A 13,332-nucleotide genomic window follows, 5' to 3' on the forward strand; every position below is an offset into this window, starting at 1 on the left:
GTAGGTTTAACGCCGCCACGCGAACAACAATGGCCGAAAGGCTTTATGTGAGAGAGAGCATTTTTACACTCCTACCAAGTACAATCTTTTACAAACATTCTCTTTGTATCTAAATCGAAGCTATTTATTGCCGCACCAGCGTGCTCCATCAAATGTCCACCGTCCATCGCTAATCACTAAATTCACGCCATTCTTTCTGGGTTTTCCTATTGCGCGCGCCATTGTTCGTTCATTTGCCGTTAGAGAGTATCGTTCGTCGTCGTTTGTGCGATGTGAATTTTGTATTTGTGTTTTACACCGGGAAACAAGGAATAAACCATATTTATCGTCACTTCTGCTTTGGGTGGTGCACATTTTCACCGCCGAGTTCACTTGCTGGCAGCGAGATTACATCCGACAGGTGGCACTTTGCGGGCCTGACTCTGGGCGATCATTTCCGCCCGCAGCGTTTGATTTTCGGCCGACAGTGTGCGGATCACTTCCTCCAGCTTGCTACGGGCTTCCAGGTGCTGCGCTTCGATGGCGTCACGATCCTGTGGATCCAGAGCAAACAGACAGAAGCAATACAAGATAAGCGAGATCAATTTAGGGTTCACTCAGAAACGATCGGGTGGGAAACACAATTTAAAGTGTAAAGTGATTAGACTTAATAACCGACGATCAGCTTCTAATCAGTGTACTTACCGCAGAAACGCACATTCGGCGTCCCTCCCCGAATATTAGCATAAGCCACGCCAACGAAACAACAGGCGGTTGCGGTCGAGCACGCCCGGTGCGATCGCATTTGCATAAATGCATTTTCACGTTACATTACACGCGTCGGAGCATAATCATAAACCAAACGATTGCGCCCATAAAACAATCCTCGACGGTTGGGTGGCCGGCATTTTTCTCGCACAATAAGAAGATCAGTAACTATCACAAGCGATCACCTCGATGCTTATTACATCCCAAGCCCAAGAACCCCTCTTGACACTGACCTAGAACGTGTGTACAGCAGCATAGCGAGACATGCTGCAAGGGGTCGGAAGAATTTCACGGGTCAATTGCCATGTGCTTCACCTTCGCATATCATTATCGTCGGCGCCGGGGCAGAATCCGATCGGACGGGGTGCTTTACCGATTGAGCTTTTTGAGCAAAACCGTCGATCGATGTGTTTGTTCCGTTCGGTGACTCGACAACGACGGAGAGAGATAGAGAGACAGAGATTGGAAGAGCTTCCATTCGGAAAGGTTATCGAGCATCGGTTGACTTCGAAAATCAGTCGGTGATCGTCAGTGTTCCCGGCAGTATCTCTGCAGCTGTTACGAAATGTTAGCCGTGGTGGTGTTGACTACACTGGGGTCTTTCTTCTTGCTGGTTGGCCCCACGCTAGCCGCCACAAACGGTTCTCCGAGGGGAACCCCATACCGGATCGATTTAGGTAAGTGACAAGCGGCACTTTACACATTGCACCTTCTCTTCACATCACACACGCTTATTTTCAGCGCAATACAATCAAGCCCTCCTGCCAAGGATTCGCCCGTATATCGATGCAACCGAGCATCCGACGGAGATCGTTCCGTTCTTTGAGCTTCTGCCCGATTACCGCGACCGATTAAGTGGCAACTTTCTGATCGATGGGTTCGCCCGGGCACGCAACTCGGCTCGCTGTCTGCTGTGCATGTCCAGCTCGTATCTGTTCCTGAGTTTGTACAACGAAACGGTGGCCACAACGGGGCACACCGAGCGAGTGCGCGCGATCGCTGGCCGTTTGTGTCGACTGCTCGGCTTCAAGGCGTATCTGTGCGACGGAGTGATCGGTCTCAATGGGGACATAATTGAGTACGTGCTCGAGAACCGGCGGCCGTTCCCCGAGCCGGAAGACATTTGCCAGGTGTACCTGCAGGAGTCGGATTGTGTGCGCGATGGACGGAGCATCACCGCACCGGATGCTTACCGTAGTGTCGCGATCTCAAACGAAGTGCCTCTTCAGGACGCGTCATCTGGGTGGCGACGTGATCGAAAACAAGGTGCCGCTGATGGGCAACAGTGTCCAAAAAGGGACGGAACGCAGGGTGCGACACATCCGCTAACGATCGTCCACTTGACCGACATCCACTACGATCCGGGCTACGTGGTGGGAGTGAATGCGGACTGCCGGGCCGAAGCGTGCTGTCGTGTGCTGCCGGATCTTCCGCCGGCTAACGACAGTACGGCCGCCGGTTACTGGGGAGACTATCGGGACTGTGACACTCCCTGGCACGGGGTGGTGGACGCGATGGAACACATCCGCGCGCAGCACGCACACATCGATGCCATTTACTTCACCGGGGACATCGTGCACCACTTCACGTGGAACACTACGATCGAGACGAACGAGGCCGACATGCGGCAAGTGTTCGACCTGATGAAGCGTACGTTCCCGGGCGTACCGGTTTACCCGATCCTCGGCAACCACGAATCGCATCCTGCCAATCTGTTCGCACCTCACACGGTCACCGCGGCCCTGCGGACGGACTACCTGTACAACTTCATCGTCCGCCAGTGGGCCGACTGGCTGCCGATGGACAAAGTGCGCGAAACGCTCGCCGAAGGAGGTTACTACACCGTTCGCACTCCGTACGGTGTGCGGTTGATCGGTCTCAACAACAATCCGTGCTTTGTGCACAACTTTTGGTTGTTTTACTCACTCGACTACTTCCTGCCGCAGCTGCAGTGGCTACACGATACGCTGCTCGAAGCGGAACGGGCCAACGAGCGGGTTCACATTCTGGCGCACGTGCCCTCGTACGATGATTCGTGTTTCATCGGGTGGACACGGGAGTATCGAAAGATTGTCGAACGTTTCGCACACATCATCGCGGCACAGTTCAATGGCCACTCGCACGTCGATGAGTTTAATCTCTACTACGCACGCAACGATCCGTCGCGGCCGATCAGCGTGGCGTGGAATGGTGGATCGACTACGACGTTTACGAAGCTAAACCCAAACTACAAAGTGTTCCAGTTTGATCCGCTCAGTTTCGTGAGTTTTTGGCAGCGATCCTTTTGCAATCGATCTTCACAGCTAATATCGGAATCCTTCCCGACAGGATCCGCTGGAGCAAGAAACCTGGGTCTACAATCTAACCGCAGCGAACCTAACGCCCGATCGCCGACCGACCTGGTTCCGGGCGTACACTTTCAAAGACTACTATAAACTGAGCGATCTCAGCCTGGAGTCCCTCGGTGGTCTCGTACGTCGCTTTGCACAGTCCGAGCAACAGCTCGACGGCTATTGGCGAGCGAAGCAGAAACTTTCCGATCCTCTGCTGGAGGAAGGTTGCACCGGTCAGTGTCTGCGGGACGCACTCTGTGCCATCGTTCGCACCGAGCACGACGATGACGGGGCTTGTCAGCGATTGTACGAGCCAGCGGAACAGGAACAAAGAAACTAACGCTACGCTACTTACCGCAACCGCTTTCTCCAGCTTCTCTTTGGCCTCACGCGGAGAGATGGCTTTATTGGAAAGCCCCAGCAACGCTTCCATCCTCGTGCAAGCCCGTTGCTTCTCGTTCAGCAGCTCGCGCAGTTTATTCAGCTCGCCCAGTAGCTCCATGTTTTCCTTCATCAACTTCAACGATTCGCCCGCATCCTTCCGTTGGCCACCTTTCTGCTTCGAGCTCTTCGTCAAACGCTCCAGGTACTCGCGCTGCCGCAGGAACTCGTTCTGTACGTCCTCATCGAGGGCCAGCGATTTCTGAAGCTCTTTGTCCTCCGAGTAGCGGTGGCACAGCTCCTTGACGCTGCGCTTCAGCTCTTCCGGGCGCTGGATCAGGCCGGACACGTTGTAGATGTCACCGCACACGCGCTGGTACTGGGCCTTGGCATTGCGGAGCCGGTCCCGCTCCTTGCGCAGCTCGAGATCGATTCCGTAGTACTTATCGCGCAGTTCCTGTAGCTGCAGCTCGTACTGCTTGTTGGTTTGCTGTAGCTCTTCGAGCTTCTTCTCCATCTCGAGGATGAATTCCTTCTTCTCCTTGATTTCGCGGTCCTTTGGTTCGATCTGTGCCTTTAGCTCGTTGATTTTCAGCGACAGCACCTGCTTGTACTTTTCCAGCTCTCCATTTTTCTTGCCCAACTCGTACACCTTCCGGTCCTTGTCGCGTATCGTCGCATCGCGATCGGCCACCTCCCGGAGCAGCCCTTCGATCTCGCGCTGGTGCTGCCGGATGCTGGCCTGAAACTTGCCGTGCTGGGCTTGCATCGTTTCGATCTCCTTCCGGTACGTTTCCGATTCGCGGCTCAGGGTGGAGAACTTTTTCTTCAACACACCCGCCTCACCGCGCCACTTGATCGAGTTCTCTTCCTCCTCCTGGAGCTTCTTTTCGTACTGCAGCTGCAGCTCCACCTTGTGCCGATCGTTGTCCACGTCCACCTGCCGGCAGTACTCGTCGAATTCGGCCCTCTTGCGGTCCATGTCCTTCAGGAGATTCTCGATGATCTCCTGCTTCTCGTTCAGCAATCGCTTCTGCTCGGCTTCCATCGATTCTGGAGGACAGAATCGGGGACAGGTTCAGTGATCAGCGGCAGGATCATATGCACCGATGCTTACCGATCGTGTCCTGCAGACAGCCGGCCGAGCGGCGCAGCTTCACTTCGTAGTCCTCGCGCATCGCGTCCATCTTGCTCTTCAACGCCGTCAGCTTGTCGTACTCGAGGATGATCTTCTCGTGGAACTGAGCCTCAAAGTCCATCATCTCCTTCTGGTGCTCTTCCTTCGCCTGCGAGATGCTGGCCGTGATCAGATGAAACTCCTCCGTGTGTGCCTGCTCCATTTCTATGTTCTTTCTCTAAACTCGAAACAAACGCGCAATAAATGAACGAAAATGAACGTTTTATCTCGAACTCGAACTCGTTACCTTCAAGTTTTCGATCGCGGCACAGTAGTCCTTGTGGATGTCTCGCATCTGCTCCGAGTGGAACGCATCGCCCTGCTTCATCTTGTACTGGAACTCCGCGCTCTGCTGCTGGATGCGCATCTCGAGCGTGCTGATCGCTTCGTTCTTCTCGATCAGCTCCTGGCGGGCGATCAAAACGTCCGTGCAGCGGCCCAACTCTGGCGCATGGCGGGCCGTTTTGCCCTCGTTGTTCAAAATGTGCCACACGATCAGCGTCCCGTCGTCGGCCGCCGTAATGAGCGTACAGTCGTCGTAGGTGATGCAGATTTTCGTCACCTTCGTGTTGAAGAACCGGAAATTGGTGCAGTTGCCGCTGCTGGTGTCGACGAGCGGAACCTGCACGTTGTACAGGTGGCCTTTGATGCTGCCCACGAACAGAATGGCATCCGAGCGAGCCAAGGCCATATCGGTGAGGGGTGTAAGGTCGGGAATTTTAAACTCACGGGCCTGCGAATGAAAATATAGCAAGCAATAAGAGGTCATCCTCGTTCCAGGTAGATCACGACGTGGCTTACAATGTCGGATTTGGCAACCTCCCGTATAAGGCCCGTGTTGGTAATCGAGTACACCGAGTGCGCATCACTGGTGAGGGCCAACGAGCGGTACTGGATCCCTTTCTGGACAACCTCCTCCAATCGCTCGCCGGTCACAATGTTCCACTTGTAGATCGCGCCGTCGTTTCCGCCGGACGTCAGGAATGCATCGTCCGTTGACCACGACAGACTAAGTATGCTGCCATTGTGTCCCTTTAGCGTTTGCACCACCTCGAACGTGAAGATGCACACGAGCGTGATCGTTTTCCCGTGTGCTGCGGCCAACAGGTGGCCTAGGTTCGAGAACTGTAACTGCGTACAGCTGGCCAGGTTGAAGCTTTTCGTCTCCTTCAGATCGTCCAGCTGTATCTGCAGCAAGCGCAGCAGATCGATGAAGCCAACGGCCGCAAAAAATCCCGACGGATGGAGGGCGATCACACCGATCTCGATTTGATACTTTTTCACCAGCTCCACCTTCATCGTTTCGTAGTTCCACACGCGGATCGTTAAATCGCGGGCTTTTGAAAAGAAAAACAATATTGAATTGGTGTTTTGTTCGCCGACTTGTCTGCTGCGGCTTACATGCGGTCATGACAATCGGTTTCCAGGAGCAGACGGCCATCCCGATGATGCCGTTAATGTGCAGCGGTTCGCCCAGATGCTGAAACACCAGTTCGCTGATCTTGAGCGTTTCCGGCACGATCAGCATACCGATGTAGAGCTGCGAGTGCAGGGTAGCCACCACGATCGTGTCCTGCTCCTGGTTAACGGCCACGTTTACGATCTTGTACAGGTTCTCTTCGTACAGCGTGATCGGTATGCGGATGATCGACTTCTTGCGAAAGTTGTAGTTCGTCTCACGCTCGAACACGTGTACCACGTTGTGGATGGTGTACAGGAAACCCTTCTCGAACTGCGTCAGACACAGCACTTCGTGGTGATCGTGCTTAAGGCCAGCGACTTCCGCCGGCGTCGTCACTAGCTCCAGATCACCCTCGCCCGACAGATCGACCGTCTCGATCTCGTCCGCGCGCTGTTTGATCTTCAGTTCGCCCGATTCCACGAAAATGATCTCAGTCTCGGCCGTACCCGCTGCCAGGACCTCCGACGACAGCCAAGTCATCGAGGTAATGAGCAAATCATCCCCTTTGATTGTTCCGATCTGTCCAAAGCCCTTATCCGTGCGGTTCATAATCTTGAGCATATAGAACCCACCGACGGCGACGATCGTGGCATCGTTCGGGTTGCAGGACAAATAGATCGCTTGGCCCTGTTGACTCGAGTTTGACGCACGCCCGATGATGAGTGAATCGTTTTTATCGAATGAAAAGATCGACAAGAACGCGTCCGGTTCTACGGAAAGGACGGCAACACCGCGTGAATCATGCGTGAAGCAGATGTTGCCAATTTGCGTATTGGGACAGTCCGGTGGCAGCTGGAGGGTCTTCCGTTTTCGCAGTGTCTCAATTTCGTACACATTGACCATCGATTTGCTGCAGGACGAATATGGTGAGACACTCGAAAAGCGGTCGGCTTCACGTGACCTACTTACTTGTCGTTCGTACGCTCGACGACGGCCAGGAACTTCCGGTTCGGGCTGATGACTATCCGTTCCGGGTGGCTATTTTGCGGAAACCTAATGAAGCGGCCGAGAAAGACGTGGTTTTATATCGCCTTAATCGTTTGGGAGAGTTATACCTTAAAAATTTTTGCTTGTTCGAAACAAAATCGTGAATGCTTAGGACGCCCGCCACCGGGTAGATGATTTCCTGTTTCAGCGTAAAGTGCACGTTGCCCATGATGTCCGTCCGCAAACCGTAGGCATTTTTCGGCACGATAGAAATCTGCTTCGAACGGTTCGTTTTCTCCATGTTCGCCATTGGGGAAAATCACGCTACGGAGACGAATTCAGTCTTACGAGGGAATGAAAAATTCACAATGTAGGCCAATACGGCTGGTAAACAAAGTAATCTATGTTACGGTAACTTAGAAACCGCCGGCGATGGTTGCTAACTACGATCCGAATAATGTTTCGTGTGCAACAGGTAGCTCCATGATTAAACGGGCACACGAAAAGAGTTTCCGTAGCTTAATTTTGTTCAATTCGAAGTCAATGCAATGTTTTGAAAAAAACAAACCACAAAGTTCTTTATAGTTTACGTATTATTTAATTAGTGAGAAATTGTGATTAAAGTAATGGATGAGGTTTGTGAGAGCGCTGCTGCGATTGCGCCACCGGGTCTACGCCCTTCCAAGAGGGACCAGGAAGCTGATGTTGTCTGCAAATTCACCCCAGACTTCCCGCTTCAGCTGGAACGTGACCACCCAGGAAACAATCGCCACGACCCACACCAGCGTTCCCACGATCGAGAATATCACATCTAGACGAGAGCGGAAAGAATCAGTCAATTAAACCACTGTCTGGAAGCATCGGGAATGGAGAGTTACATTTCTTGATTTCCTTTTGCTCATCGTAGGCTGGTTTCCGAAAAGCATCATTGAAGAACCACACCGAATTGATGGACCACAGAAAGGGTAGCAATGCGAGTCCAGCTGAAACACGGAACACGGGAAAGATTAGCAACGATTAGCTCTGCAGTCGTACGAAGAGTGCACTTTGCATACCTTTGAAGTACCACTTGCACAGATAGAGCTTCCGTTCGTTAGGGATGCGGCTAATATCCATTTTGTAATTTTCTTAAAACACTCTGCAATTTAGAAGCGAAGAAAATTTGCACTTTCCGGCAGCAAATGTAAACAAATGTAAGCAATTGTTGATGAATAAATTTGAGCTTCTTCTTTTTTTTCCTTCTTTTTGCTGTTTGTTTCTTCCTGGCTGTCAAAGTTGTCAGTTCCGTACACAAAACGCTTCGAGTGAAAACATTCGTGACACGAACCGGTGACTGGAGCGACCTCTAGCGAGGAGCACATCAATCAATAGATGGCTCTTTTCACATTAAAAAATCACTTTCAAATTTGAATACGTTATTATTTAAATTACGTTACTTTGTACTTGTCCTATTGCTTCGTCAATGCTGTGTTTTTTTCTGTGCTGTTCTATTTTAGCCACTTTGTGCTACAGATATAATATTTTGAACAAGATCAAACGTTGAAGGTTTGAAGAATGTAAGTAAAGTACCGAAATCGATTTTGGGAATTGGAAGTACTGCGTTGTTCTTCGCCAACCGTATAAAGCTCGCGATCGGCATTCGCGATTTCGTCACATTTCAATGCGTGTCGAGGTTGTGTTCACTATCACTTCCCAGTTTGTATTTCAAATTATCAAACCGATCCTTTCGTTATCAATAAAATATGACACAACGTGGATGTGAACCATTGCCATTGTGGAACAAAAACCCAAACTCCCTCTGCCGATCCCTGACCGATCAGTCCATCAACCATCATTCCTGGTTCCTTTCCCACCGCGCGCTACCCGTTGCTGGCGATCGTTTCGAAAACCATTAGATAATGGTGATCGAGTGCGAGTATCACTTTACTAAATGTCATCTAAAATCACACCATCCCCAACGAGCGGGCCAATGGCCGATAATGTGGCCTGCTTCCTTTCCCCTTTCCCCGTGGGAGGGCCGTTTCTGCCTTCTCCTGCCCGACCCCCGTTTGGAGCCATCGCATCCGGTTTCCGCACCCCGGTCGGGGCGGCGCTTTTGAAATGGTCTTCGATTCGTGCGTCGAGTCGGTGCGAAACAAATTTCAAATTTCCACTGCCCCCCAGTGCCTCTGCCTCAGCAACACCAACTACAGGCTGGTGGCCGTCGTTGGCTGCAATAACAATAACCGTTACAATATATCTTACCGGGGCCCGTCGCCGCCAGTTCCAGTGCTAGTGCTATCGGATCCTTAACGGTTGGCGGCGCAGTCGTCGACTGGAAGCTTCTAATTCTCGCGACGCCTGCCGAAGAAGCCGGCGACCCCGCCGTGGCGCGCGGCGAGGTCGGGCCGAAAAATCGGTCGTTAGAATGAGTGATGCAGGATACCGTTTCGGTCGCCCATTTTCGGCCCGGGCCATTAGTTAGGCCCGCTCTAAAAGCCTTCGCGCCCGTCCGGTTATGGTTATGAGTTCTTGCGCATCGCGCCCGGTTTCTGTGCGGGTCTCTAGGGCTGCGTCTACGATTCTATACGACAAAGATGTTACCTAAATTATAGATTTCCCATAACTCGTCGTTAGAACTGGAAATGCGAAACGAAACGAAACGGGGCGGGAAAAAAACAAACAGCAATTTGAAACCCATTGGGTCCCATCGCTCGCTTCGGAAGCGATTCGGACCGGTGGCCACACTGAGCCCCACAGGCGGAGCGCCAGAAAGGATTAAAAGGAGTGAAAAGCCGCGCGCCGGAGGGATGGCGGGCCAATCCTCTAACGCCGCGGTTCGGGGAACTTGTTAACCAGGAATTGGTTGGAGCTTCCAAATTACCTCACTCCGCGCCGGGGCACGGGAAGTGCATCGCCGCGAGGGGTCAGCCGATGTAAAGCTGGAAAATTATTGGCACCATAAATGGATTAGCGTCGTGATTTTGGGCAGTTTGTTGAGGAGCGAGAGAGAGAGCAGCCGATCGTGCAGTGTCGGAGGTGGAGAGGGTGTCATAAAATGTAATGATCAGACCTTGATGCTCCCCCCCACCGGCGGTGGGGGGAAGTGCGAGTTGGGACGTAGGTGTTACTGCCTCGTTTGGGGGTGCATCATGCACTTCGAAGCGCTTCGAACTGGCCGGTGGTGTATCCGAAAGCGTCGTAAACGAAAATGGAGATCAAAAGATCATTTAGGCTATGAAATAGGCAAATAGCCGCTCGTGGGGTGCCCGTTCCGAGCGGACCCCGCCGAGGAATGGCCGCCGTAAAGCCACTGAAGCTTGTGGCCGGCGACCATTGTGTCGGTGTGCCCAGCCTAATGTTCGCGCACTGCTCACGTTCGTAATCCCACGATGATCGTTACGGCCGCTGGAATGCCGTGGAGCACCGAGCCGCGTCGTGTGCAGCTTTCCGGACTGTTGCCCGCCACCTTAGGGGTCCGCAATCCGCATGAGCCGATCGAACGATTAGACCACACCCGAAACGATCCCACTTTCGGCGAATTCCGGTCGTCCGGTCGGTGATGTGATCCCAGCGAAAGCCTACGCAAATCCGGAGCCGCCGTTTCCAGGTCAGTTCCTGGGGGGGACACTTTTGATTCTGCACCGCGCGACCGGCCGGCTGGCGGACTGTTTGATTTCGGTTCTGGCTTTCGGTTGTGCTAATTCCGAGTGCGGCACCGAGAAGACGCGGGAAGAAAATGGCCACTAAGACCGGCAACTAAGAGTGCCGCCAAATAGCAATATTACGAACGCTCCAAAGGTTGCTTCCCCCAGGTCGGTGTGAGCGCCAGGTCGCGCGGGCCAGGTCCGGAGCTGTCTCAATCATCCGGCTAATCATCCGACAGACGTCCGTGTCTGGTGGCCGCCTCCAAGTCTTGGCGCTGTTGGCGTGCAAAAAAACGGTTTGGCCGCTTTATGCTGGTTTCCTCTTCTTGATGGCCCGTTTCGGGACCATAATCTTTATATGCACCGGCCCATTCGGCGGGAAAGTGTCGCGCTCGATTGCATGCCGAACGCGTGAACTTCACAGGCTCAACAAGGCTCCGTTTCCGTTGTTTTTTTTCGCCGGTCCGTTGGTTGGTCCATTTGCGAATTGGCCGAGGTGCTGCACAGTGGGCAAATGTCGCGTCGCATACCTTGGCCCAGCTCGAACGCAAATAGTTTGCAATTATTTATTATTGATTTGAAATTAAGTTATGCCGCGATTTACATGGTTTCTGTTGATCAACACGGCATTGGACCGTTCGAGGTGCTAGATAATGAACGATAAAATTCAAACACTAACTAAGCGCGCCAAATAGGACACAAAACTGGTCCACTGTCCATCACGCGGACGCACGGTGCGTCCGACGTAAAGCCGACAAAATCGGCTCGAATCGGATCGTCAAAACGCCGATCCTTTCGAACGCCCGCCCCTCTTAAAGTTGGAGCCAAATCTTGCCCGACCAAAGCCATCAACGATCGCCGACAACCCGCGAAGCCATATCGGCCTCTGCCGTCTGCCGCCTTTCCTAATCGGATCGATTCGACTCCGGGCCCGCTCGCGGAACGCGGGCCCGGGCCTTTTAGTTAAGCTTTTAGAGGCCCCGGGATTGCCGAGGCTTGCGATTATTTACCGATTTATTTGAGAAGCACATGGAAGCAAACACCGAAACCGGGATCATGAAGGGAGAAGTAAAAAAAACGGGAATAAAACCTGCATCGCGAACCGGTTCGCAGGCGGTGCATGTGCCAAGGATATAACTGGACTTTATGAGCCGCCCAATATATCACCTCATCGGCCGGCCGGCCCGGGCCGGAGTAGGTTAGTGTGCGTTCCGTGCCCTTCTGCCCGCGAAGAGTGGCCACGCGGGCGCGCGGGGGCAGAAGGCATTAAAAAATAATATCGACAAACACTCGAATTCCTGGCGCGGTTGATAGTCGTCGGGGCTGCCAATACGATCGGCCGCTTCCTGACGGGGCTGGCATCCTGACGATCGATAGTTAACGCCGCTGTATAAATCTTCTCTCGCTCACTCACTCACTCGCTCCTCGCGGTCAGGGTCGGTCGGTCGGGTTCGGTTTTCGGGCCGCGTTCTCAGGCCGTGGTCAGCGGCCAGCGCCAAAGTCCGTAAAATTATTATGTGCATATAATTTGCACTCTTCCAATCGGTATCGGGGGTCCATTTTTCTGTGTGGTTTTTTTTCTCTCCGTTTCGTTCGCTCGCTCGCTGCGCGCCTTCGTCATCCTCTTATGCTCGGTGGGAGCTCGATGCAAGATAGGAAAGTAAACAGAACCGCGCCAGGCGGGGGACCGCGCGACAGTAAGAAGGCGGAAAAAATATTCGAATCACAAGAAAGGAGCACAGAACGAAGCGGGGGGGGGGAGAGAAAAAAAACCCGCAAACCGAGAATAAAAACGTCGGACACAGGATAGTAATTCCAGCGGAGATGAGAAAAACATTTCTGGTGTTTTTACTACCTTTTTATAGAGCGATATAACGTGACGACCACGACGGCGACGGCGACGACGACGGCGATGGCAAATGGTCGAACGCCAAATAGTAATAATAAAAGGGGCGAGAGAGAGCCACGAAATGCAAAAAACACATATAAATTGAGGAGAGAAGAAAAATCGCAAATAAATAAACGAGCGAACGGATACTAAAATGAATTTGGGTGAGGCCAGTGGTGCATGCTGCAGGCTTTAAGCCATCCGTTCCTTTCCTGGGGGTCTCTCCCTCCCAGGGGGGGACCCAAAATGCATCGGCGACGACGCATTTGGGAGTCTCCCCGAATGTGTCCGTGATGGGCTCGGCGGGCTCGAGCCGGGCTCCTTAACGTGTTCCCATTTCTGTACCGTTTGATGTTTAATGTGCCAGAAATCGCCAATCGGTCCGCGTCCGCGTGTGTCGCGACGGATCGCGACTCGGTCTCGGCCCGGCCCGGCCCGTTGATGGCGAAAACAATAAAATTCGATGCACGCCGGGGAAGTAAAATAAAGATCGGGCGTGTTATACAATATATGTATATCGCTCATATCGTTATCTTTATCAGCTGGGAAGCTGTTGGGTAAGGAATTTGGAAACAATTAACCGGCCGAGGCATGCGGCCTTCCGCGCGAGGCGCGAAGGACTCCCGGGCGGCGATCGCCCACGTTCGCCGCAGGGTTGTTGATGAGATACCCCAGGATGCAAGTTCGGCATTACCGTGTGCCTTTAATCCGTCCCATTCAACTATGGTTAATAAATTTAATGCTCCTAGCTCTGGGTAATTCGATTTGTGGCCGGTACGGGGTTTAATTAT

At 52.7% G+C, this 13,332-nt stretch overlaps 2 protein-coding genes across 2 annotated transcripts; both read right to left on the minus strand.

Moving 5' to 3' along the window:
* Positions 1-273: 273 nt before the first annotated feature.
* Positions 274-7,328, minus strand: LOC128271836 (cilia- and flagella-associated protein 57). The gene is made up of 8 exons (XM_053009491.1): positions 7,156-7,328; positions 7,010-7,093; positions 6,040-6,950; positions 5,440-5,975; positions 4,886-5,371; positions 4,579-4,816; positions 3,436-4,514; positions 274-533 (listed from the first exon to the last, which is right to left on the minus strand). The coding sequence occupies exons 1-8, from the start codon at positions 7,326-7,328 to the stop codon at positions 369-371; spliced, it is 3,672 nt and encodes a 1,223-aa protein (XP_052865451.1). The 3' UTR covers positions 274-368.
* Positions 7,329-7,628: 300 nt separating this feature from the next.
* On the minus strand, positions 7,629-8,143 carry LOC128273538 (gamma-secretase subunit pen-2). Its single transcript, XM_053011530.1, has 3 exons — positions 8,083-8,143; positions 7,906-8,010; positions 7,629-7,838 (listed from the first exon to the last, which is right to left on the minus strand). The coding sequence occupies exons 1-3, from the start codon at positions 8,141-8,143 to the stop codon at positions 7,699-7,701; spliced, it is 306 nt and encodes a 101-aa protein (XP_052867490.1). The 3' UTR covers positions 7,629-7,698.
* Positions 8,144-13,332: the final 5,189 nt, after the last annotated feature.

This window comes from Anopheles cruzii, chromosome 3, assembly GCF_943734635.1.
Source record: "Anopheles cruzii chromosome 3, idAnoCruzAS_RS32_06, whole genome shotgun sequence".
Lineage (NCBI taxonomy): Eukaryota > Metazoa > Arthropoda > Insecta > Diptera > Culicidae > Anopheles > Anopheles cruzii.

What these genes read in the sequence shown, in the direction of transcription:
- LOC128271836 (XM_053009491.1), bottom strand. Translation starts at nt 7,328, where the DNA reads ATGGAGAAAACGAACCGTTCGAAGCAGATTTCTATCGTGCCGAAAAAT. An exon ending in ACCGATTGTCATGACCGCAT is followed by an intron (nt 5,976 to 6,039) that starts GTAAGCCGCAGC and finishes TCTTTTCAAAAG; the next exon opens with CCCGCGATTTAACGATCCGC. An exon ending in CTGTCTGCAGGACACGATCG is followed by an intron (nt 4,515 to 4,578) that starts GTAAGCATCGGT and finishes TCTGTCCTCCAG; the next exon opens with AATCGATGGAAGCCGAGCAG.
- LOC128273538 (XM_053011530.1), bottom strand. Translation starts at nt 8,143, where the DNA reads ATGGATATTAGCCGCATCCCTAACGAACGGAAGCTCTATCTGTGCAAG. An exon ending in GTGCAAGTGGTACTTCAAAG is followed by an intron (nt 8,011 to 8,082) that starts GTATGCAAAGTG and finishes TCCGTGTTTCAG; the next exon opens with CTGGACTCGCATTGCTACCC. An exon ending in GCAAAAGGAAATCAAGAAAT is followed by an intron (nt 7,839 to 7,905) that starts GTAACTCTCCAT and finishes GCTCTCGTCTAG; the next exon opens with ATGTGATATTCTCGATCGTG.